Source organism: Eptatretus burgeri, chromosome 14 (assembly GCF_056783735.1).
Source record: "Eptatretus burgeri isolate ZD-2024b chromosome 14, Ebu_testis_v1, whole genome shotgun sequence".
Lineage (NCBI taxonomy): Eukaryota > Metazoa > Chordata > Myxini > Myxiniformes > Myxinidae > Eptatretus > Eptatretus burgeri.
The window spans coordinates 7,742,655-7,768,546 of record NC_140974.1 but is presented as its reverse complement, the minus strand read 5'-3'; the positions used below and the strand labels follow the sequence as shown (position 1 = coordinate 7,768,546).

At 43.3% G+C, this 25,892-nt stretch overlaps 2 protein-coding genes across 6 annotated transcripts in view; both read right to left on the bottom strand.

Moving 5' to 3' along the window:
- LOC147012610 (uncharacterized) overlaps positions 1 to 2,762 on the bottom strand; it is a 139,350-nt gene extending 136,588 nt beyond the window's left edge. The window contains exon 1 of the mRNA XM_085853638.1: positions 553 to 2,762. Within this exon, the coding sequence (XP_085709764.1) occupies positions 553 to 617 (65 nt within the window). The 5' untranslated portion in view covers positions 618 to 2,762. The remainder of the gene's footprint in view (positions 1 to 552) is intronic.
- Positions 2,763 to 3,140: 378 nt separating this feature from the next.
- Positions 3,141 to 25,892, bottom strand: part of NTAQ1 (N-terminal glutamine amidase 1) — a 38,235-nt gene continuing 15,483 nt past the window's right edge. For 4 of the 5 annotated variants that reach the window (XM_085853634.1, XM_085853635.1, XM_085853633.1 and 1 more), the window contains exons 4-6: positions 22,169 to 22,314; positions 17,137 to 17,261; positions 3,141 to 11,946 (exon numbers count right to left, since the gene is read on the bottom strand). In XM_085853634.1, coding sequence (XP_085709760.1) covers positions 11,441 to 11,946; positions 17,137 to 17,261; positions 22,169 to 22,314 — 777 coding nt within the window. In that variant the 3' untranslated portion in view covers positions 3,141 to 11,440. Of the gene's footprint in view, positions 11,947 to 14,259; positions 15,139 to 17,136; positions 17,262 to 22,168; positions 22,315 to 25,892 lie in introns of those variants that run through there. The other variant, XM_085853637.1, reaches the window with a different exon arrangement.

Sequence of the window (25,892 nt, the reverse complement as noted above, 5' to 3'; positions counted from 1 at the left end):
AGAGCAAAATGGTTTCAAGACTTTAGGTGGGGAATGACCTCAAGATTATGCATAAAAAATATTGTCATCCGAGCTCTCAAAGTTTGGGCGGTCGTATGATTTTTATGTCAAAATTCGCAATTTTCTAAGTTTGTGACTTTGTGACCTTGACCTTGGGACGAAAATGAAACATCGAGCTCCGTGGGGCTATGCAGCTACCATTGTCTAACCAAATACCGAAAACCCCTGCCAGATTCGCCAAACCCCCATCGGAGAAGATGTGACATGAAATCGGCTACCCCCTAAAAACACGTTTTTTGGGCGTGGCTCCACCCGTAATGGGCGCAGCATGCCCATTCTAAGGAAAACACAACTAGATCATGATATAAACCTCCCACACAAATTTTATCAAGATCGGATCAAAACCCACGGAGCTATTCTCGGGATGGACAGACAGAGAGACACACACCCATAACGAATATAGTGGTGACTTACTGACTCGTAAACCAATTAGTTACAACTCCCTTCACATATTCCATTATATGATAACACATTAAATCATGCACATCTTACCTTAAATATAACATGTCTCTCTCCTCCTCCTTCGCATGGTAGTACAAAGCTGCGAGTCGCATCATTGACTGAGGGTGCGGCTGTGCCGCTGATGGAGTGCCCCGATTACCAATGCACTGGTACTCATTTCACCGACCTCGGAAGGATGACAGGCTGAGTCAACCCCACCTAGTGTTAATTCAAGAAAGAGGCAGGGGGTAAAATTCAGAATCTGAAGAAACCAGGCAATGGCTCTCTTATAGTATAGGTTAGGCAATTAATAAATAAATAAAAACTGATATCTACCAAACCCATAATCACACAGGAAACCTTAATGACTCGCTGTTGGAGAGAAACAAATTTGCTGACGACATACAACCCAAAGGTTTCCATGTCGGCCATGGGAGTTGAGTTGAGCTTGAATGACGAAACCTTTTGAAAACATTCTCCATTCGCAATTTCCTTTCTGGGTCGCTATATCACGAGTTAATAAGGCCAAGTAACGACTGTCGGTTTCTGGAACACATGTTATGATCATTATCAGAGGAAAAGACACGATGACACCTTCATACAGTGATCATCCACAAAGATGATGTTAAAACTATAAATGGAGGTGTTCTCAAAGCAACCGGCTTGACAAGGACGTGGCAGAAACCCTCAGTTATTCCCATCTTCTGTGTTCTCGGAATGTAAAATCTCAATCTGACATTTCCCTTCGATTCCTTTTCACTTTTTCTGTTACTCAAGAGTACCTTTTAATGGTGACAAAAGCTGTTAACGAATATCTCAGGAGGATGCAGTGTCCATCAGTCGAATGAGGTCAAATCAATTCCTTTCTCTTTCCTATCTTCTTCGGATCACACTCACAGAATTGGGTACTTAATAGTGTTTCAGAGTGAAAGAGTAACCCTTTGACCCGTGTAATGTATTTATTAAAGGAAGGGTGACGCTTCTGCTTCCTCTTAATTTCATCCAAAGGAAGGGCAGAAGTGGAGATTTTTTGGGGGTTTCACGATATGTGTGCAAATCTTGCCTTGCCTAATTACATCAGCTTTATCTTCATGGTTTAATGTTCCCTTTAGAGCCATTGACTGAAGTTTACAATGGAGTCAGGCTTATGACTGGAATTCTCTTATGAAATGGATAAAACTATCAACATCATAACCATCGTCAATGCACCATACTCCGGTGCTTCCGAAACAGGTTTTGGGGCACTGCCACGGGTTATGATGAGTGGTTTGCCCTTGCCCTACCAGAATACAGTCAGGGCAGGAATTCGGAATTTATCCAGGATGCCAGAGAGTACACTAGTGTACTCAGTGTAGAAGACGCTGTGGGATCTTTAGCGTCCAATAACAACCAGCACTGACAGACGGGTCCTCAAGCTTAACGTCCATCCGAGGAACCAGTTTACAGCTGGGCCAAGGTCCGAATCCAGGCAATACAGCTCACAGGTGTAATACAGCTCACAAGTGTAATAAAGCACACATCAGATACCTCCTCCATATGCTGTCTGGCCAGCACAATACAATTATTACAAGGAGCTATGTTCCGACACCCCCTGCCTTTTGGGTGGTACGAGTAATAGATCTGTGTAATATGAAAGCTAAATCTTGAACGTTTTTTGAAATATCGCATGCACAAACCAAGTTACCGAGATGGTTGCCATGGCAACATAATTCAGCCAATCACCACCGTGATTTAATTGGGTTGAGATAATGTCACGAAGCATACATATCTGTAATATGAAAGATGATTGTACAACAGTTTTTGAAATATCACGGACACAAAAGTACCTGGACGGATGATCAGTCGGTAGGACGGAGTTCATTTTAACGTCCCCGCAAACCCCCCCCCCCCCTCCAGCCTCCAACCTTGTCGAAGGGGCAGGAGACAATGAGTTTCATAAGAGGTATACCCCATCCCTCTTCGAACTGTATGCATATTTTACTCCCAATTTTAAAGCATCCTTCTCCAGTATCCCCAATATCAACACATTTCTCGAGGCTGTAATAATTGGTACAGCCACCACTATGAAGCTAATCAACATCCAGACAATGCAAGAACATCTGAACTATGTGAATGTGCAACACTCCTGGAATGCGATTCGAGAATGCTTCCAATGGAACCAGCCCTTCAGTTATACCATCAGTGCTGTTTGTACGTCTCCACACGTCCATGTGTTAGATTTTTGGTGGATTTTAAACACCAGATGCCCCGCATGGATGGCGACCCTCTGTGGAAGAGAAACAGGCACAACGAGAGTGAAGTCATTCTATCTATAAATGTGTACCTCGTGCCATCTGCTGGACAAGACTAACTGATCACCTGGGCCTTTCACCCACGAGCACTCACTATCAAACATGGCATTGGATCGGGATGCAAATAAATATTTCATTTCACTCTTATACAATGTGTCTGAATGGAAACGATGTATTAAACCAGAAGTGAAAAAGGATCATGTTAAATGTACAACTTAGATATCATCAATTAGAATTGTGGGTTACACACACGGGATGGATGGATAAAAGAGCAAATAATTATTACTGATAATTATGGATACCTCGTTTTAAATCCTACATGGTCACATCATGAAATAGTATGGCTGGATATATGGATTTTATAACCAACACATGCTGCTGAACAGTTGGAGGGCATCTGTAAATGAAAATATAAATAAATGAAAATAAATGCAGGTGAGCGACGCAAGATGATGGATAGCAATTCTGTGTGCCGACAGACAGATATCGAAGTTGATACACCAGGAAAAAACCACAGAACCATTGGAAAGCATCCATAAATATAAAATATCAATAAATGGAAAAAGGAGGAAAGTAAAGAAGTGAAAAAAACAAACGAATGCATCTGAGCAACCCGAGACAATGGGAAAGCACGGTTTCTCATTGCTTACAATGTGAAAGCATGTCCCTGCTAGTATGTATGTATATATGTAGGTGGAGATCAGGGTTCATTTCCGGGTTGCGTGTGCCGTCCTCATGCTTCTGGTGACATCGGCCAGTTTGGCGTGTGCATTAATAACCTGCATAATAATCACAAACACATCAATGATCTAAACTATTCCGAAACGAGAGATAAAGCAATGTCCTCATTCGAGACTGAACAGAGTTATTCGAGGTGGGAATGAAAGAGAGACAATCGATCAGAGACGGACAAAGTTTAGACCGAGGAAGATTGATGACAGACAAGTTTTCTGATGTTCGTTCATGGTCCAGTGGGACTAGAGAAGGATGGACAGTGGTGAGGTTGTCAAAGCAAGGTCAGAGGAGAGATACGATGGAATACAGAAATATAGCTCATAATTCTATTTGTTTGTCCTATGGAGTGTTATAAAGGCAGCCTTAAATGTCACTTGGAGAATCGATTGTAAACAACCCTCTACAAAATAACTACACACAGAAAGTAAAACTGATCAATCTCCCTGTATATGCAGTTCACATTTGGGCCTTGTATGCATTACAAAGGAAGGAGGATGTATGAGACTAAGACAGTAAGAGGGTTGGGAGAAGACAAGAAAACTTCCTACTTTTGAGCAATACATGTATGGATGGTATCGACGATGATATAAACACCCTATCAAATACTCCACCTTATTATCAAACACTTATCACTTAACTCAAAATGCAGAATCGAAAAGTTGGAACCCCTCTTCTAATACACAATCAGTTATCCCACCTCTGTACACCATTTAATAAATGTTTAAAATAAATGCATCTTGGAAGCCACAACAACAAAAAGAAATCTCAAGACCATTATGAAACCACAATGTGATAAGGGACTCATCATAAACCAGAACATTCTGCCTTTTATTACATAAATGCAAGAAACGAGGTATTCCTTCCTTCGCACAGAGCTCATTAACCCATATGTGCACAAATGATTAGTTCATCCGGCGAGGCTTCTTCCATTTCGAGTCATTTGTCTTCTTGAAAACAAGATTAAATGTTGTTTATTACTTCCGCTACCAAAGATGGACACGGGTTACGTTTTCACCCGTTTGTCTGTCAGAGAGCAGGAGAATTTAAAAAGTGATGGATCATTTTGGACTAAAATTGGTAGGCATGTTGGGTGTGTGACGAGGATGAATGTATTCGATTTTGTTCAAGATCCGGATCCGATAATTTTTTATCCCCTGCCGCGTGGCAGAAGGGGGATATTGTTGTCACCCGGGTCGTCTGTCCGTCCGTCCGTCCGGCTGGCTGGGCGTCGGCATTTATAGCTGTGAGTGCGATAACTCATAAACTGTTCGCCATATCGATTTGAAATTTGGGTCACACATGTACCACCTGAAAAGGAAGAACGCTGTTGATGTTGGGCGTGGCCGGATCCAAGATGGCCGACTGGGGTGGCCATCTTGAAAAAAAAAGTTTTTTTCGCCATATTGATTTGAAATTTGAGTCACACATGTACCACCTGAAGAGGAAGAACCCTATTGATTTTGGGCGTGGCCGGATCCAAGATGGCCGACTGGGTGGCCATCTTGAAAAAAATGTTTTTTGTAATAAATGGAAAACCGCTTATCTGATTTCAATTATTTTTGGTTACTACGTTCCTCACCCCTGGGGAACTTTTTCGAGATGATGACCAAATGGTGTCTTGTTTCCAATTCACCTCCCTCATCATCTGGAATATGTATGACCTTTTTCATTCAATGGCAGGGGATTCCCCATATCTGATGGTATGTTTTATTTTTAAAGTGATTCTTCACAATTGTGAGATGGGGCCAAATGCGATTGATATCACTATAAATTAAAAAGTTGTGGATGGATTATGCAAAACTTGGTGGACGATTTGGGTACGTGACGAGAACAAGCCGATTCTATAATGGTAGAGGTCCAAATCTAGATCCGGCCTATCAGTGGAATACAAGATGTAAACTGTTCAGCTTGGTGGAGGTATGCGCTCTACCGAGTGCTGTTCTAGTTTTATCCTGCTTCAAAAGTAGCTCATTAAAAAGTAGGCCACACACAGCAAGCTGTGGATTTATTTGGCCGTCTGAGCCATCCGTTTGGCAGTGATAGGTCTGTGGCTCACTTTTCCACACCATGCGAAAGCAATTGGGCTGTGATTGGCTGCAACTCATGGAGTTAATGCATGGTCTGCGGCTGTAAAGCTCCCACAGACCTTTCCGTCCACACACATTTTCTGGTGCAGTAACCTCTGGGACTTGGAGCATAATAATAATTACAATCAATGTTGGAAAATTTTTATTCAGAGTTTTAATGTTATGTTAATATGTTGAGATCTAACAAAGACTGTTTTATGTCGAAATTATTCTGCAGGCAAATGGTATGAATGAAAGGCAACACTCGAAACATCACAAAAAGATTATTAACACAAACTACAGCGTTCCTTTGACCACTTGCTCCATCCACACGAGTATGCGACTTTTCAACTGCAAAGTGGTGCGTGTGCATGTGTGTTGATTGTTATCTCTATAATTTGGCTTTCAGAAGGTGGACCAGAGTCCTCCCAGGACACAAAGTATCCACCTTCGTTTCGGTGAAGGATCATGAATCACGGGATAATTTGTGAAGTTGCGTTCTCAGAGTTTTGTCCTGATCGCTTTTTTCAGGATCATCACCGAGTATCGGACAGCCTTCAACTGTAGTTTGTTTGTGGTAATGTTCCCAGGGATGGTTTGTAGGATCTTTGTGTGGTTCTTTTTATCATTCCCGTTGCTCAAATTATCATTGGTATAATTTCAACGATCTTCAGGGACTGTCTGGATGGAACCAAGTTTTGCTCCACCGATTGGACTCATGGAGTCCACCTAACCCGTGGATTAGGACATGGATGTTTGAATAAATATTACCTCCACCACCAAAGGTGGACAGAAGTTATGGCTATCTGTCTGTTTGCAAGATATCTCAAAAAGTTGTGGATGAATTTAGACGAAATTTTGTGGACAGGTTGAGTGCATGACAAGGACGAATTGATTAGGTTTTGGTGAATATCCAGATCAGGATCTGAGATTAATTTTTTTTTTAGAGATTCTTTACTATTGAGAGACGGGGCCAAAAACTATGTGCATAGCATGACATTTCAAAGCGTTGTGGACCGACTATGACAAAACTTGGTGCATGAGTTGGGGAGGTGACAAGCTAAATCGATTTGGTTGTCAGGATGCAGATTAGTGTGATACAAAATGTAAAGTGATAGGCCTGATGGAGGTATGCACTCTACCGAGTGCCATTCTAGTCCTACATTGTTTTTTTTTTTTCTGCAACTGGGAGCCAGTGTAATTCTGTTCGCATTGGATCACTTAGATTACTGAACTATCAAGCGAGCATACTTGTCATGGTGAAATAGTCCTAAAAAAAAAGAAAACCTTTGTAGGTGATGATGGCATTGTGGCCAGAAATAAAAAGAATACGATGTAGACCAAGTTGGGGCCATCATGTTTAAAATGTTTTTTAAAAAGAACACTAAGGTTTGTGCATCAAGACTCTTGACATGGAACCATTTTCAGGTTGAGATGCAGTTTTGTTCCTCAATTTCTTGACTTTTATTCAATGAAAAGAAAAATGTGGTCTTTTCTTTGCCAATATTCACCAATAAAAATAAACAGTTCATTCTTCCTTTCTCAATTTACATCTTTCCTAAAATCAAGTTGAAGTGTCCTTTTAAGCCTCGTCATCGAAATCCGGTTGTTCACCTGAAGGTGACATGACTTGAGTTCATACATAATGCAAAGACTAAATTCTCAGAAAGATGAGAAAAAAAATTATATCATGTCGTACCTACTGGCTGTCTTCTCTAGTAGACCTGCAGCGTAGTCTGATATTTCAGATCAATTGTTCAAATTTGCATAAAAGCACCAAAATTGGTACACATGTAGAATAATGTATTCCGAACAATTCTAGATATGGAGCCACCCGAGATTGTGCCTTGGTCAGCTTCGGCGACCATTTTCCAAAATGGCCACCATTCTACTTTAGCAAAATTGGCTATATGCTCTTATTACCTTCGCAAACTTTGTTGCAAAGGTTATGTTTTGATCGCTGTGTATTTATTTATTCATTTGTGAATATGTGTGTTTGTTTGTTTGTTTGTTTGTTATTCGCATAACTCCAAAAGTATTGAACTGAATCGCAGCAAATTTGGTGGGATGATTGGTTATTATCAGAGGAACATTTGATTAGATTTTGGGAGCGATCAGGTCAAAGGTCAAGGTCATGAAAAGGTCAAAATCGTCTTTTTACCATAGCGCGGTCAATTTGTATCCAATTTGCATACAACTAATGCCAAAATGTTCAGAATTCAATGCCCCATCTTGTGATATGTGAGATGACACAATGACGTAATAACCCTTATTAGCGGTTGGGAGTCAAAGGTCGGGGGGGGTCACGACATTGCAAAATGTGCGGTTTTAGTCATAACACGGTCAATTCTTATCCGATTTGCATGAAATCAAAACCAAAATGTTGACTGTTCTGTTCCCCACACTCTAATTCCAATTACAAAATTAAGAGTACAAAGGTCATGGTCAAGTCATGAAAAGGTCAAAATCGTCATTTTTCCATAGTGCGGTCAATTTTTATCCAATTTGCATGCAACCAATGCCAAAATGTTGTGAATTCAATGCCCAATCTTGTGATATACGATATGACACAATGACGTCATTACCTTTGTTAGCGGTTTGGGTCAAAGGTCAGGGGGTCAATGACCTTTATTATCATAACGCGGTCAATTCTTATACAATTTTCATGTAAGTAGATTCAAAATGTTTAGAATTCAATTCCCTATCCTGTGATGTGTAATAATTGATTTCTTATAATGTGACCAGTTTTCATCAGATTTACTTGACACCAACACCCAAAAAGGTCAGGGAGTTCATACAGAAATTGTACAATGTACGTGAATCAGTGTCAAACAGCAGGAAATTTAATGTTTTTAAGCCATCATAACACATATGAGATGGCAGATGTGGTATGGGATTAAATACCCTCACAATCAACGGTTTCTGGGGGGGGGGGGGGGATGTAGCGTTGGCGAAGGTATGCGCTCTACTGAGTGCCGGTTCTAGTTTTCTTATTGTATTGGTGGTAGATATAAGGAAAGTGCAAAATTCAGTAAATTGACCATGAAAAGGCGTATTATTTATTTTCACAAAAGCGGTTAAGTAACGGTAAAGAACAAACTCAAAAATCAACTTTCTTTGATATTCTCAAAGTAGTGCTTGAACCCCTTCTAAGGCCTAGAAAAATGTTCAAATGATGTCAGCAACGCAGGATCGAGAGTAGTTTTCGAGAAATGGCAGCCCGAGCCTTTCTTTACCGTTACACAGGTAACGGAAAAGAAACTTTACCGTTACTCTCAAATCCAGCACGAAACTATGACGTTTTATCCTGAAAATTCAAACGTATATCAGTAATATTGCTGCATTATTCGAATCAAGATTATACTCTGCTATTGATCTCAAAAAAAACAAGAACGAGAAATCATGAAATGCACAAGTAAGACTTTCATTCGCCATTGAACATCCACAAAAAATACATTATTTACATAATTTATAACGAATTATTCGAGTTATGGAGTTCGTAAAGATATATGAACGATACAATTTATAAGCAACTACAATGAATTCAATATTTATTTCACTCAAACTTTCTCATTGCCACTTCAATTCGTCGTAGTTGCTTATTGTCCAACAGAAAAGGCGGAGGTCCATCGAAGCTCAACTCCGCGAGGACAAACGCTCTCGTAACGGAATCAGTGTCATCCTGCTTCGGCCAGTCATAATAGAACTTTGTTCGGTTTCCGACCCTTTGAAGGAATTTCAACGTTATTTGGTGACCATTTGGCTGATGTAGAACATACCCTTGATTCCGCCTCTGTTGGTGAAATAGACCGCAAAATAATGGTAAGCATCTGGATCTATGTCACTCCCATGCTCATTGTCAGGTTCATTGAACGTCAGTGGACCGGAATCTTCATCCGGGTCTCCACTACCGTTACTGTCACTGGCATCACCTGAAACGAGGGGAATCGCGCTGACCCCTTTGAAAGAAACCCATAAAAGATAGGTTCGCTTGTCTTCCTCAGATAGCTTTGTCAAGTCTGTGTGCCTGACATCATAACACTCCTCCAATCGCCGTTCGTAAAGGGCATGCATTTCAGGGGCTCGATTTATCTTCGAAGCCACACTTTTATCTTTCATGAGTAGCGCCGATTCATATGGATAACAATTACACATTGTTCCAGTGATACAGCAATGGCACGATAACTTGCGATATTGGATGCGTCCTGGCCTGTCAGTTCGTATTTCATGTATGGACATTGTACCTATTATTGCAGGTATGTCGGTGTTTTGCGGTATTTCAACCGCGTCCACTTCATGGTGGAGAATCTGGAACACTTTCACCTTGAGATTTTGGCTCGTGATATTTTCCATCAAATCATCGACAGAGAATGTCAACGCCCTGGGCAACGAGTCGATCTGCCTTGTTTTTTTTTATCACTGCGCCGATACCATCAGTGCAACCCTTTCCATGAGAGCTCTCGAGGAAGTTCCAACCCACGTGTTTGAAGCCCATTTGAAATGGGGCAGTACTGAGCATGAAGAAATTCGCCCGACACTTGTATTGCGATGCCGGTCCATCTGGCAGGGAGTGAAGCCTGGTGATACCTCCATCTCTGAGCTTCAGTAAAATGGGTCTCAAGTGCGCCCAAACGGCATTGGGAGAGTGCCTGAGGTCACCTGACATAGTGCAATAACTTTGCCCACTGCCATTGGAAAACGTCGCGTGAGTCGTATGGAGAGGTATTTGAGTGTGATTTCCGCCAAAGTGCATGGATTGGATCTCTGTTTTGGCCTTACAACAGTAGTTTTGACTGAAATCTATCTGGAGCAGACAGTCTGTTTCTGTGAGAATTCTCTTGAGTTGTCGTATTTTCGAATGTTGATGTAGTATTCTGTACTGGTGTGGCATGAGAATGAGCAGCTCTTTCTCGAATCTGCTCTTCAATTCGTTCAATGTGCAGGGTATCCTCTCTTTGGTCTGGACTTTGACGTTGATATTTTCTCCTCTCGTGGATCAACGTTCTTCTGATTTGTAACACCAGTCATAGTAATGCGTATCGATGTCAAGATGTTGGGGCTGAATTTCTGAGTAAATATGAGGCATCAAATCTCTGCAAATGTTGCACTCCCTGTACATACACTCACGGTTACGCACCGAACAAGTAATGTGCAACATCAGCCGCGTGACGTCACCAGTGATCAATACGTCCTGTTTGTGTAATCTGTCAGCTTTGAGAGAAGCATTGGTATGTAGTTTGCACGCAACCATATCACGATCATTGACCGAGGGCGCAACGACGAAAAAGGGCCCGAGTCGCGTGAAAGATGTATAAGAAATTACGGCTTTCGTATTCTCCGATAAAAACTGTGCGTGCAGATTCAGCATGGTATCGGTTAAGTACCGTTTCGACATTTTCTCTCCGTTCACAGTAATAGCTTCCTTATTTCCGGCGCTCTGTAAACTAACATCATCCTGAAGATAAAAACTTTGAACCAGTTTTGTGGTAGCACCAAGTCCTTCTTTCTTCTTTCGCTTGTACTCTGACAACGAAACACCGAGAGTTTCTTTGGTAAGCTTTTGTATGTTCTGTCTCGATGCAGTAATTTTGCGTTGCGCCTCAGAAATCAATCGGTACTTCCTTAGACATTTACCTATGATGGCTCTACGTTGTGCTCGTTTCGCTTTGTAGGACTTAGCTCTCTTGATAATGTTTGCCTTCACGTCTTCTGCTTGGGATTCGCCGAACAATAGCGCCTTTCTGACGTCCGATGGCCCCAAGGCCAGTATTTGACTGACACGGCTCCTAGGAGACACTCCAACACTTGACTCATCGTTCACGCTTTTCGATGTGCTTTTCGCTATTACTATTTGGTTGCCCAGAAGCTCGTTTCAGTTGACGCTGGAATTTCAGACTCGAGAGTTGAGGGTTTTAATAGTATCCTGCTGGTTCTCAATCGTTCGATAAGCTTTTCTGTTTTCTCGTCTGATCTTTCTATCTTTCTGTGAGATGACGCCCAGCTATCTTTCTGTGAGATGACATCGGCGGCGGAGGTTGCATATCTGGTTCCTGCACTGTCAGGAGTCAGTGGCGGCGTGAACTGGTCACGGCGAGGAGTTTCCATCCCAGGCTGGTCCTTTTCCACATTCTTCTTTCTTTTCTCCATTCGCCACTTTTTACGGAGGATTCGTTGATCTCGCTCGTTCAAATCCCGAATGTTCCTGATCCTTCCCTGTCTTTTCCTCTCCTTATATCGTGCTTTATCTTCTTCGAGGTATGCCCTGTGCTTTTCAGGATCTGCTTTCAGTCGTGCTTTGTGTGCTCTCATCATCTCCGCTTTTGATTTACCAGCCCCTTTCTTCTTTGCCATACCTGAAAAAGACAGATGAAATCATAATTAATCTCATTTAATGCTGGCTCATTCATCATCATCTGATTGCAGATCATTGATGCTCTAGAACTGGGGCCGGGGCAATTCTTCGGCCTTGCCCGGGGATGGATTGTGTACCAGTCCGAAACTAATTCGTCTGCAAAATTTATGCAGTTGAGTCCGATTATGTTCATTGATAGCTGATTGTGCTAACCAATCATAACTTGAACATATTATGGTACATCTAGTGGAAGTCGTTAAATCGGATGATTTTACAGGATATTTTTATTCAATTTTGACAAGTTCAAATAGGCAACAAGAGCAGATTTCAGTGAGTTATAGAAGCAGCCACTTTTCCGACCGGCGCTGATACGCGAGTGACCAGTCTTTAGGCTTAGAAATAATAATTAAATGTTTCCTGTAACAACCCTGAAATTAGCTAGGTGGGGAGGATTAGGATTCCGGTTCCCATTATATTTAATTAACCATTTTATCAATGATTGCGAAGGTTTCTTGTTCGTCTTTGACTGCATCGAGTCAGGTGTCCGGGCTAAAAGAAATGAGAACTATTATTGGAGATTTGACATTAGTTTCTCATTAAATTAATCTGATGATCACAATAATTGTATAAACTACGTCATGACAATGAATGCAGTCACTTTTCAGAGGCGGATCCAAGGGGGGCTCAGGGTGCTCGACCCCCCCCCCACCCTTTCTGCGCCCAGGTTGAGAGGAATTACGAAGAAACGCTAAACTTACCCACAAATATGCTTCAGAATGCACCAAATTTATTCCATTTTTCAAAATTTTCTGAGAGAGAACTCCCAGACCCTCCTCCGAGGGCTCGCGCCTCGAGCGCTTTGCGGCGAAGAGCTTCGTCCTCCATACTTAGACTCTGAGCCCCCCTTTCGGAAAATCCTGGATATGCCCCAGCACTTGTTGGACCAATGGTGAAAATTATCAGCTGCATATAACATAATATGATGTTTATTTTACATCTCAGCCCGGTGGTCTGAATACTCGACTTCTGTTTTACCATTTAGACAAGAGCACTTTGCAGTTCACGTAACAACATTTAGTTTTATTTTAATAAAGAATTGTAACTCACTCTACTTGGATGGTACAGATCCTCGCACTTTCTGATAAGCAGCATTAGCATCTTACGAACTGTTTAAAACATGCGGTGGACCAGGTCAAACATAACATATCCCGAGTTTGTGCTGCAGTTCTATCAAAAACTAAATTGGTTTTCTTTACCGTTACCTCGATTCTTTACCGTTCCAATTCCGAGGTAACGGTAAAGAGCCAAAATGGTAACAGTAAAGAACATCAAGCCAGATTTTTTTCTTGATCCAAAGAAAAAACGGACTTCGGATTCAGGGAAACTGGACCATATATCACTTGCTAAAGACTTATATCAAAGCTCACAGAATTGCCAAGAAATGGGGAACAATATGGTGGTAACGGTAAAGAAGTTCAATATGTGTGACATATGAGCTTACCTTATGATACTGTCGATTTGTCACTTCTAGCCGTTTTAATTTCGGTCATAAAATGGCGGCAGAAAACTTTTCGGTCACGTGACTGCTTGTGGCGACTCCTGGTATTAGAACTCCGAACTGAAATTACTGGAAGACTGTAAACGGTAACGGTAAAGAAATTGAAACGAAGAATGTTTCAATTTTTTTTTGGATTCTCTCAATTACCTTGAGCGTCCGAGGTGACGAAACTACTGATCTCTGCATAGTGGAAGCAATGATACTATATATATATATATATATATATATATATATATATATATATATATATATATATATATATATATATATATGATTCAAGTCATATTGCCATATGATTATAATGCTACGATGCTCTGGAATAGCCAAGTCTCACTTTGGAGAGATAACGGAATGGAAAATATGACACTTCGAAGTTGATTGCATGCGACACTGTTTTCGATATTGTGAAGCAATAATTTTTTCGGAGTAGCGGAAAACGGGAGTAAACTTCACCATAAGGCCTCTGCACTGACTGGGCAATAAATGCTTGATAAAAATTATTGGACAGTCTTTACCGTTACCTGACCCGCTGTTGTGAAAATGTCCAATAAACATAGGAAATATGGTTTTGTAATATATTGAATAAAGAAAAAAAAATACAGTAGCCTGTACCTTATATGTTATTTGAGACAAACAGAAGTGGCTAAGAGAGGACAGAAAACTACAACAATCCTTGAGACCACATGGTGTGGCCTGCATCAAACAAGTTTTACTACTAAACTACGTGTCAACGCATCAACTTTAGTGATCAACAAATTTAAAAAAAAGAATATCATTTATTCCTTCTACAAACAAAATTATGCATTCATATTTCATGATTAACAACAATATCCAGATTTCAGTAAGAAGCACACTGAAAAATATGCATTGGCAGTTGAAGTGGGTAATGTTGTAAACTTGTTCACATCAATGTGAACGTTTGCACCAATTCACTCCATTTAGGTTTGTGTACAAATCTCTCTTGTAGTGTACTTATGAACCGTATGTCCGATCATCAATGAACTTTGGCGAAAGACAATCTATTAAGTACATAAGTATATTAGAATATGCAACGCAACTTGACAGCAACTTGGTCTGTGAACTATGGTTTCGTTCATGGATGGTGATGTGGTGCCTCGACGCAGTTTGGTCTAGGGACTCGAACTCGGCTTGACTGTCAAACAATGGTTTGGTATTTTGACATGCAAAGTCGACTGCCTGGACAATATTTAGGTATCTGGATGGCAAATCGGTGTCTGAATAGTGTCGAGGCACTTGGATAGTCGACGATAATTCAGCAAATATATGGATGAATGCTTGGTGTCTGAGCAATGGTCAGTGCCTGAAAGATGATCAAGTGCCTGGAGGGTTATGAGGCCTCTGGATAATGGTTGAGCACCAGGAAGGTGGTTTTGCATTTTGAAAGTGGTCGTAGACAGGTGTGATTGAGCCGGTTGACATATCCCTGCTCATGTTTGAAATGTAATTGTAACAAATGTTGTTGGCATATTTTTTTGGTGAATTTTGACAAAACTCAGGTGTATTCGAGCTTTTTGGTCAGTTAAAACTTCCTGACAAACTGTTCATAATCCAAGACGTGCCCCCAGCCTCGAGCTGGATCCATGCTGATGAAATCGTAAATGTTCATGGTAGATTCTGAGAAAAGGCAAAGAGCATCACTCAATTTTAGGAAATGTTGCCAATGTGTGGGTAACATGATACATCATTTGAGAAATGTGGGCTTTAAAATAAAAACATTCAAACAGTGCATTGATATAAAATGTAAGCATGGAGTAATAAACTTGTTATGAAGATAACTCCAATAACTCCAAGGCCATCTCCACTCATGGCTCGCAGACAACGTGTGGCCCTAAATGGAGTTCTTTCATCCCCCCTTCCTGTCCAGGCTGGAGTTCCTCAAGGTAGCGTTCTGGGCCCTGTTCTTTTTCTGGTTTTCATCAATGATCTCTCCGACTCTCTGGAAAATCCTCTATATCTCTTTGCTGATGACTCCACCCTCTGCCGTACCATCGGTCATCCCTCAGACCGGCAAGCAGCAGCTTCTTCACTCACTGCAGATCTGGATAAAATCACAAACTGGTCCAACACGTGGAACATGTCTTTCAATCCGGACAAATCTCACACTCTCACGATGTCTCTTCGAAAGGACCGTTTAGAAAACACCCCCCCCCATCCACTTTCTCAACAATCCTCTGGAAGAAGTCCTTTCTTTCAAGCTTCTGGGTCTCACTATCTGCCATGACCTTTCCTGGGAAAGCCAGATTTCAAACCTCGCCTCCAAAGCCAGTCGCCGACTGGGAATCCTCCGTCGTGCAAGGTCCTTCCTCGGCCCACCTGAGCTCCTGACCACTTACAAAGCTTTTGTCCGTAGCCTGAGGGAGTACTGCTCTCCCCTCTGGGCTGGTGCTACTGCCTCCCACCTTTCTCGGCTTCAGGCTGTAGAAACCAAGGCATTTCGGATCATTGGCATCTCCCGCAATGAGGCTGAGTCTTTGGGCCTCTCACTCAATCACCGCAGGTCGGTCGGTGGTCTTTCTGTCTTCTACCCTCTCCTCTCCAGCCTCGCCCCCCTGCTCTCTCTGCAATTTGTCCACACCACATTTCCGCAGGGTGCTCAAGGTCTGCCAACAACCCTCTTCTGGTAAAACTACCAAAATCATGAATCAATGCTCACCTTCACCCTTTTATTCCTCTTTTTTTCCTGCCTTTGGACTAAACTCCCTCACTCCAGGCCTTCAAAACAGCTGTTCACCACCACCTCTTATCATCCCCCCATCCAAATCCTCGATCTTTTCTACCCCTGATAATCCACCCAAGCCCAACTCCTTCAAATTCCCTGCTTTCCTTCCTGAAAGTCCCTGTAATGTCCATCTTCTATTCCCCATGTTCCCCGTCCCATCCCTCTCCCTTCTACAGATCTCCAAATGTCACTGTTCCCCACTATTTTGTCCTTCCCACTCCCTCCGCTCCTGTCTCATGTCCCCCTTGATGTGTGTTGTGTGTTAGCTCTCATACGAGCCTCGACAAGGTATACAAAAAAAAAAAAAAAAAACATAAAACAGATATGAATAAAATATGAACTCCATTCCAAAGAACTTCAATTCAGGAGACAATTCGGCCCACCAAGCCTGCACTTGCAATGCAAACCTATAGTTCCTCGTTTGTATTCTCTCCTTTCTGAATGTTGAACGTCGAGCAAAGAAGCAGCATGTACGATTTTTGAAGTCTTTATTATGACTGGGCCATGTTCGGGTTAAAACTGCCGAGCTCCTAGACTCAGAGCAGACGCTATGACCATGACACCACAATGTCTTGTTAACCATCTCAGACTACATTTAAAAAGTGTTTGAAAAAAAAAAAGATAATTTATTTCTCTAAGTTTGCTCCACATGCTTCGAAGATTCAAAGAAGTCCAATTATTCTCAATGAAAATATTCGACTTATATATATATTCTTTAAATTCATAAACCCCATACATTTGGCCCAATGGAGCACGACAAAAAAAAAGAAAATACAGATAAGTCATGAGCCTCAACCTTGCAGAAGGACAATAAAGAACATCTGTTAAGAACCAATACAAAGGTGAGAGTTAAGAACCAAATAAAGTGGTGGGAAGTAAAGGATGCAGCTTACCAGCAGTGTGTATGCATGGGTACGATGGAGGGATATGTATCCAATCACCAGCAGGAGTTTTCATGTGTGAACGATCAGATGCAAAGTGAGCCAAGTATGCATCTGCTCGTACCACCCGAAACATCCTGCAGAGCCCAACACAGAGAAGAGAAGTCGAACAATCTGCTTTATTATCAGTATTATTATAGACAGCAGCAGGCACTTCCACCCAGAGGACTGGAGTTGCCTTTTTTGTCATTTTCTTAAAATAAATTTTATTGATTACAACATATCATACTCCACATCATAATTTTGAGAAGGTTCAACTACATTATGAAGATGATAAAGGAATACGACTTGTAATACCGTCAACCACCAAAGGCGGCGCTATTTCCACCATGTCGAAATTGGGGCTCGACATTAACGGGTGTCCAGGTGCCCAGGGCACCTAATCTTAGTGTCGGGCACCCAAATTTTATAAACGGTCGGGTTTTGGATGCCCAGTCGGGCACTCAAAAGCGCATAATGAACATCAGGTTTGACCCCAAATGCACGTTTGCAATGATCAGTGACAAGGTATTTGAAATTCAGTAGTATTGTTGTGGTGCCAGGTTCGGTGGCAAGGACGACAGTGAGATGGAGCTCGAAATGATACATTCTCACCTGCTCCGCCAAGGAACCAGAGGGACAAGCGCAAGAATTCTTGATAATCATCCCTTGGTTGCTGCGCATTGAGGACACGTGGTAAATAATCCAGCATATCTTGCCGCAATCTGCACAAAACTGTATCTTGAAAGAGCTCATCGGTTGCTGCAGCAAAAGCACCTTGATTTATTGATGGCCATTCTTTCTGAAATCGCTTAAAGAGTTTGCTTTCTGGACCTCTAGATGGGCCAAAAATACAGGAGAAGACATAGGACAGCATCATTTCCATGATATGGTGACGGCATGCAATCCAGACCAGTTCAGTTCCAAGAGCTTATTCGATCTTGATGCACATGCCTCTGTGAAACCCAGTGTTGCTGGCTGTTGTATCAAATATAAGTCCTTTGATTTGGGTCATGAGGTTCCATTTTTGAATTGCATCAACACAAGCCTTCGCCTGAGACTCCACAGTACCTCTATCAATCTACGGAATTCCCAGAAGTTTCTCCTGGCTGTTTCCAGTGACAAGGACAGCAATACGGTCAACGGTTACCTAAAGGCCCTGTCACACCTTGACGATTTAGCCAGCGTATGCCTGACGTATGCAAAATTTGGCTAGAACGCTGGCACACGTCGAATACGTTATGGGTAAGTTTGTACACGTTAAGAGCACGCTGGCATACATCGTAGTACGCTGGCATACGTCTTTGTACGCCGGCATGCGTCGTAGTATGCCGAGGTGTTCGACAAATCTTCCATGCTTGAAATTTTTCAACGTATGCAAGTTGTATGACTCACACGTTCCGGAGTTTTGGAGATGCTGGAGAGTGTCGTCGAGAGGTTGCTCCTGGGGGACAAGGAGCGTGCGTTGGCGGAGTGGAGTCGAGTGCGCGCGGTGGAACTGCAAGCAAGGGAGCTCGGGTCCGAGGCAGGAAGGACGGCGGTCGGCGACGAGGTTGCGGTGTGGGGGATCGCTCGTCTCGTTGCGGGACCCAAGCCAGCCAGCCACTCCCCTCCTCCAGGGCATCAACAATTCCCCCCTTTTCCCCCGCGCTGAGATAGTGCAAAGGGGGGCCCCATTCCCACCCCAAACGTTGTGCCAACGACACCCGCCAAGGAGCACAGCGGCGCGGCCACATTTGCGGCTTGCCTGCCAACGCGTCACGAGGACGCGGGTAAGACCTCCCCGGTCTCGCGGACCTGGCCGCTCCTCCAGGTCACGTGCACATTTGGCCTACAGGCCTGTCTGCTTCCTTGTCTGTGAGAGTGGCTTCTTTCTTTTCTTTGGGGTTTTTGTGTAAATGTGTGTTGGCACCGTCTGTGAAGTAAAACTGTATGTGTTGCCGTGTGTGCGCGTAGTCGGTTTTAACTGCTTTTCTTCTTGCATTTGCTTTTTCTGTATGGCTGTATATATGTGCTCTCCGTGTGCCGGGAAATAAAATGCTTACTTGTTGAACTGTGCCCGTTTCGCTTTGTCTTTTCTCCATTGACTCTCCATCCTGCTTCACGTAAAGGGTTCGTAGCGGGTGCAAGATCCCGGTAATTAATCTGAACCGTCCAGGTCGACGATAACACCGCTCGGTTATCCCGATAGTACCGAACGGGCCGCCCAAGCGGCTCGTGTCCGGAGTCGACCTGCGGCGAGGTACGATCGCCCGGTCGACCATTCGCGCAGGTACTTTGGTAGATCGAATTTGGCGAGCAACCCTATCCTGCGCGGGTGGGTAATTGGCACGGTCGTGGTGGGGTTAAACCCCCCACCCGTGACTAGCTCCCGGCGTTGTTCCAAGAGGGTCACGACAGAATTGTCCGTCCGGTGGGCGACGTGCCGTGATTCGAGTCACGATGGCCGTTTGCACGCCGGCGGGCGCGAGTTCGCAACAATATTATAGGGACATACTTGGGGTGACCTCTAAATATCCACAAATCCAGCTCAAATTCCACACATGTGTAAGTTAACCCGAGTGGACCAAAATAAGGTATGTGGAGAAATCATTTGACCAACATCAATTTTTACTGTAACAGTTTGGACCACCCTAACCCTACGGCCGCCGAGTCAAATGTGACAGGCTTTATGGAACGTGGAATCGAGGCGCATCGTCGACGCGCCCAAGAAAGTGGCGCAAAGTTCCACTCCCACAGCGGTAACGTACGTGAGGTATTTATGAGGGGTATTCACCCCAGCTCACCAACCGCCAGGCAATCTCTTCGTGCGTCGATCGTCCTCCCTGACCTGCTGCTTTTTAGAATGGTGCCATCCCTCTTGGTGACATACACAAGGCTCCGGGTGAGTCCCTCACTCCCCAACCAAGGGCCAAAAGCAAGGCGTCTTGCTCAGCACGCGGGTCAATTCCTCAGCACAAACATGAGAATCGTGCAGCCTTCTTCGTGCTGTGAGCAAAAGTGAGATCCTCAGTGCCCTCTCAGTAACGTCGTCCTCCTCACCACTCCAGCGTTCCTTTATCCTTCCTGCCGACCTAGCCATTCCTTCCTCGGTTCTTACTCCGCCTCTCCTACTCTTCTTCTTCGACGTCACGCCAAACCAAACTCCTCCTCCGGGGCATGGCCTGCTCGCACGGAGCCCGGGAACGTGGGGCCTCTACTCGCTTGTAGTTGTTTTAGGAACGTGTTCCCCGCCTTTATTGCTGAACTCAGAATACAAAATGTAGGGAAAGTTCACTGGGGGCAATCACATATTGGAGCAATTATCCCTAATCTCAATCTGATGAACACGGAACCACCACCCCCCCCCCCACCGGTGTGGTGGCAAGTAACACTTAAGCTCACATTGAGATGTCTCCTACACGTCCACGGACCAAACAACTCGATACAATCCTATCTCTCCTATGAAATCCCTTCATCTTCCCCCACAACCGTAACAGTATACTGTATCGTAACATGACTGAGTATTGGCGGGCCACAGTCATACTGGTTATATTACCCCCAAAATAACTGAAATAGCCTGATTGACTGAATTCAAACTTAGTTGGCGGGAAGATGATCTTCACAGCTAAATCTTATCGGCATTTCTGGGCTGACACCACTGCAAACAAGATGGCAATCTCACGCAACATTCAGCAATAAAATTATGGGATGATTAATTTATATAATAATTCATAATGCAGTTTTATTTTACAAAAAAAAAACCACACACAAATGACATGAGGTACAAATCCGACAGGCCTCCAGAGCAAGACACATGAGTTCACAGAAACACAGAAAATCTATACCCAGCTGTGGCCATGAATGCACCAAAAAGGGGTTTGAGGAGTGACTGAAATTAACACAAAGTAGCTTCATTATACAGATTCCTTCATTTTTTATCAATTGTATATTCAGAAGCAGTGGCAGCGTGGGGGCGTGGGGGGGGGGGGAGAGTGGCACTTGTATATGTGGAAGAATTGCGTTGCTCAGCTAGTGAGTCACCCAGGTAGCTCAGATGGCAGAGCACTGGTACGGTTTGCCAGAGGACCTGAGTTTTATTCCTGCTCTGGGCCCATAATTTTTAACCTCCGCCATCGAAGATGGACGGAGGTTACTGTTTTCACCCCTGTCTGTTTGTTTGTTTGTTTGTTTGTGAACAGTATTACGGAAAAACTCCTGGACGGATTTCGACGAAACTTGGTGGGGGGATAAGGTATGGTCCAAAGATCATGCCATTACATTTTGGACTTGGTCCAATGTCCAATATGGCCGCTATTGTGGCCATTTTGAAAAAATATTTGAATTTTTGTTTTTGCATTTCTGCATGTTTTCAGTGATTTCCAACCAAAATTAAATAAATTTGTTAGAGAAAAAAAAAATTTTTGCAACTTTTTTTCAAAAAAATTTCGAATTTTTTTTTGGCATTTCTACATGCGCTTCGATCAAGTTGAGTTTATTCAATCGTAGTTCAGTAGAGTCTGATCCGTTTTGACCTACAATGAATAGGACATCAGGTTCACTTAAGTGACCCAGCACTATTGGCGGCGGAGGTTTTGCACTCTACCGAGTGCTCCCCCTCAAGTTCCACATATATTTATGAAATTGTATATTCCTAAATCTACACCTGTCCTTCACCCCCACCGACCCCCTCTCCTAACTCCTCACCTGTGCATATGACAACTAACAGATAATAATTATTGCCGTTGGGATAAATAACTGTAAAATTGATACTGATGAAAAAAAAACCACACACACACACACACACACACACACACACACACACACACACACACACACACACACACACACACACACAGATTTAAAAAAAAGAAACATCTGTAAAACCCATATAATTGCTAAAATATAATTGATCTAAATTTCTTCATAAATGCATGCAAATATTTTATACAACATTTGCATTCAACAATAGTGCACATCGACCTCCGCCCCCCCCCCTCATCCATCCTTGTCCACATCCCTTTACCTCCGATAACACTGGCGCAGCATCTCGTCTGCACGCAAAGCATCCTGCACATATATCTCCAAAGAGCAAGGAAAGGGCAGGGTTGTGTCGAGGTCATAGACCAGACTCTGATCTTGGGCTACGTGTAACAGAATGACGTGGTAATCCTGAAAGCAACAATGGCATCATCACAAACAATCTCCACTTGTACTTGAATGTCACTCCCAAAAGCACACAACAAATGGAACGAAAGAGTGAAAAGACACACAATGAGGTTTAAAACATATACTTGTCGATTTTGCATGTCTCATTCATGACGAGAACAAATATTAACTGGAGAGAAGTCGACGGTGCGCCATTGCAAATCGCCACGCTCCCCACCTCAAGCAACATTGAAAGATGGCAAAAAGTTCCACCAGGAATGACCTGATATCAAATTTTTATTTTTTTTCATTTTTTTCCGTTTTGACCTCTGTGACCTCAAGTCCTCTACCCCCTATGGCATGAATCTGGGTCAAATCCAAGAATCATTACATATTTCATGCGTCCCCCAATGCTGATTGCACATATAAAGTTTTATTTTTAAATGTTTCAAAATGTTACCGTAATTGTAGGAGGAGGGGCGGTGGAAGGGGGGGGGGGAATGATATTGCTATTGTAAATGCGTGCCATGTGGTGGTCATAACTGCCAAGTTTGGTGAATTTCTGCCCAACCGTTGATCAGATGGCATGACGGACGGACAGACGAGCCCGATTCCAATATCACCCCGTTTTGTTTTCAAAAAGTGTGGCCATAATTAGTCTCCAAAGCTCTATCCTTCAGATACCAACAATCTGTTTTGTTGGGATTATACCCTCTCCTTGGTCAGACCAGAAGTCCTGATAGTCCTTCGGCTATTTTTCAGGAGAGGCTTAAAATGAGTTTTCGTGGCTAAGTCTGGCATATTAGGTTTCTTGATCTCATTTTGTAGGTTTATATAGTAGAAAAAAACATTAGACTGGGGAACCTTCTCAAAAAGTGTCCAAACTATGAGCAAAATGGCATTTTCCAAAATGGCCGCCATAAATATTCACGAAATTAATTTTTAAGTTATCTCAACTTCTAAACATCCAAGAAATAAAATTTAGTTCTCTAAACTTAGGTTTTTGGGGTCAAGGAATCCAATTACATTCATTTCTTTTTGTCAAATAAGTCAAAATGGGGGCATTTAAATGCCAAATACCATTTCATAATGGATATTCTGGGATAGTGATACAATGCTGTTTGTATTCATTTTCGTATTGCCGTTAAGTTCCAGATTGGCATATTCCATATTGTATAAATGCTGTTACAATCACTAATTGTTTTCTTGAATGTTTTATGTAAATATGACTAAGACGAATTCAACAAAAAGTATTTATTATACATTACAGAACAAATAACTCGCAATCATATATACACTAGCCCACCGGCAGGTAATCATACAAAATCATCTGTGTACCGGAGCATGCACTCATTTAGCGTAAGTGTTCTGTAGTATATGTACATGCATTCTTCCAATGTCTAAATAATGCATTCATTCAATGTCACTGTCGTCACTTGTGGCAACATCTTCTGTGTTGCAGCAGTCGTCGCTACACATGCATACTACCATACACGCACATCCCTGTTGTCTACATCGACATCTCTTCGTGCTGCACGGAGTGGAAGATTTGCAAGAACACTTGACGAGATCCAGCACTTTACTAGGTGCACGTGGTTGGGACATCCAAACAATGGATATGTCGCCTCTGTGTACAGCCCAACCGTGGCCATGCGGGAAAGGGGCTTCCATTTCTCTTTCCATGCTTCTCTTCCAGATAGCAGTCTGATAGTTCACTCGGCGGATATGCATAATTGCGCTGTCATGGCATGGAGGTAGCTTGGTGATATCTGTTATGTGTCTATTCCATTTTTCACTGCGTACATAGTTTGTGTTGTTACGTTGCGATGAATGGTACAGGTGACATATCGCCCTCTCTGTCTGCTTCAGTGTTTCATCATCTGGATCAAAGTTCTCTCCAAGTGTCTTCATGGCCTGGCAGAATTGGTCATTTCCTTCCAGAAGGTTCAGTGATGATTTCTTTCCATGTCCAGCGAATCTACTTGTGGAATCACATCCACTGAATGCATGCATTCCAGGTAGACCAGCACATACATCAGGACCTAGATTTTCAGCAATACTCGTCACATTGATGTATGACCACGCCTTGTTCTTCTGTATTCTGAAGAGCAGGTCTGCCTGTCAGGTCAGGTCAGAATATGCCTGTCAGGTCAGGTTCGATCTGTGACCTGCTACAGGTACCATGTAAACCTGTACTAACCTGTTCCATGGTCGGGTTGTCGGCGACTAAACCGTCTCCCCCACCAGGTTTTCTGGTGAGGGGGGTGTTTGGATATGGACACCCAGCAGGATTAAAAACAAAACATGTCAAAGGGCGGAGGAGCTCCTTGTGAGCCAACGGCCATCCATATCTAGTGCCCAACTGTGTCTGCGGACGTCCTCCTGCAGTTGGGTTACTTCTTATTAGGAGGTTGGTGGCAGGATTTGCACTCCGGCCACCGTAAAACCCTTCACTCCGCAAAACGTAAAAACGCAAAAAAATCTGAAAACCCACTCCGTGGGAGTACCTCCTGTGCAGCTTCCCTTCGCAGGGTAGCTCACCGGATGACGGGATTGGGGCAAAGCCTTCGGGACCCCCAATCTTTGATCGGAGGGAAACCATGGGGTAACATCCCTGGGTCAGATTGCGGGAGAGTGTGTCGGAGTGGTGCTGAGGTGTCGTCCACCAGACGGCGGTCTCCTTGGGTTAACCTGAGGCGGTCCCTTCGGGTGGGTGCCTGGAATGTCCTATCCCTAAGAGAGGATGATCACCTGTCTCTGTTATCATCTGAGCTCAAGCGTTTGGACATCGGGATTGCAGCTCTCTCTGAGGTTCGGAGACCGGATTGCGGCGAGATAATGGTGGGTGGTTACACCTACTATTGGTCTGGTCGCTCTGATGGTTACCATACCCAAGGAGTTGCTGTAGCTGTGTCCAATAAGCTGACCCCAATGATAATTGAGGTAACACCGGTCAACGAGTGTATTATGAGATTAAGGATTCGTCACTCCTTAGGTGTCATTTCCCTGGTCTCTGTTTATGCTCCGACTGAGGCGAGTGATCTCACCGTGAAGGATGCATTCTACGCCACACTCGAGTCTGTGGTTGATCAGTGCCCCAGACGAGATACACTTCTAGTCTTGGGGGATTTCAATGCATCGACTGGAACTGATAGGGATGGTTATGAGGTGTGTGTTGGTCCCCATGGGTCAGGAACTATGAACCAGAATAGCACTAAGTTCCTTGACTTTGCAAGAAGTCATGGACTTAGGGTGGCTGGTTCATGGTTTCAGCGCCCAGAAGCTCATCGCTGGACTTGGTATTCCAACGCTGGCGGTGTGGCAAAGGAGATTGACCATGTCCTCATTGATGGTCGTTGGAGGCTGATCCAGAACTGCAGGGTCTACCGGAGTGCTCAGTTCCTCAATACTGACCACAGGCTTGTTGTAGCAACTCTAAAGCTGCACCTTAAATCCTGGAGAATGGTACCATCCCAGCCTAGGCTGGATGTTGCCAAGCTCAGGGATGAGAGAGTAGCTGAGGAGTTTGCGAACAGGCTGCGTGGACACTTGGGGGGTCTGGGTGCTTTGGGGGGTCCTGAAGAGTTGTGGAGTGCCTTCAA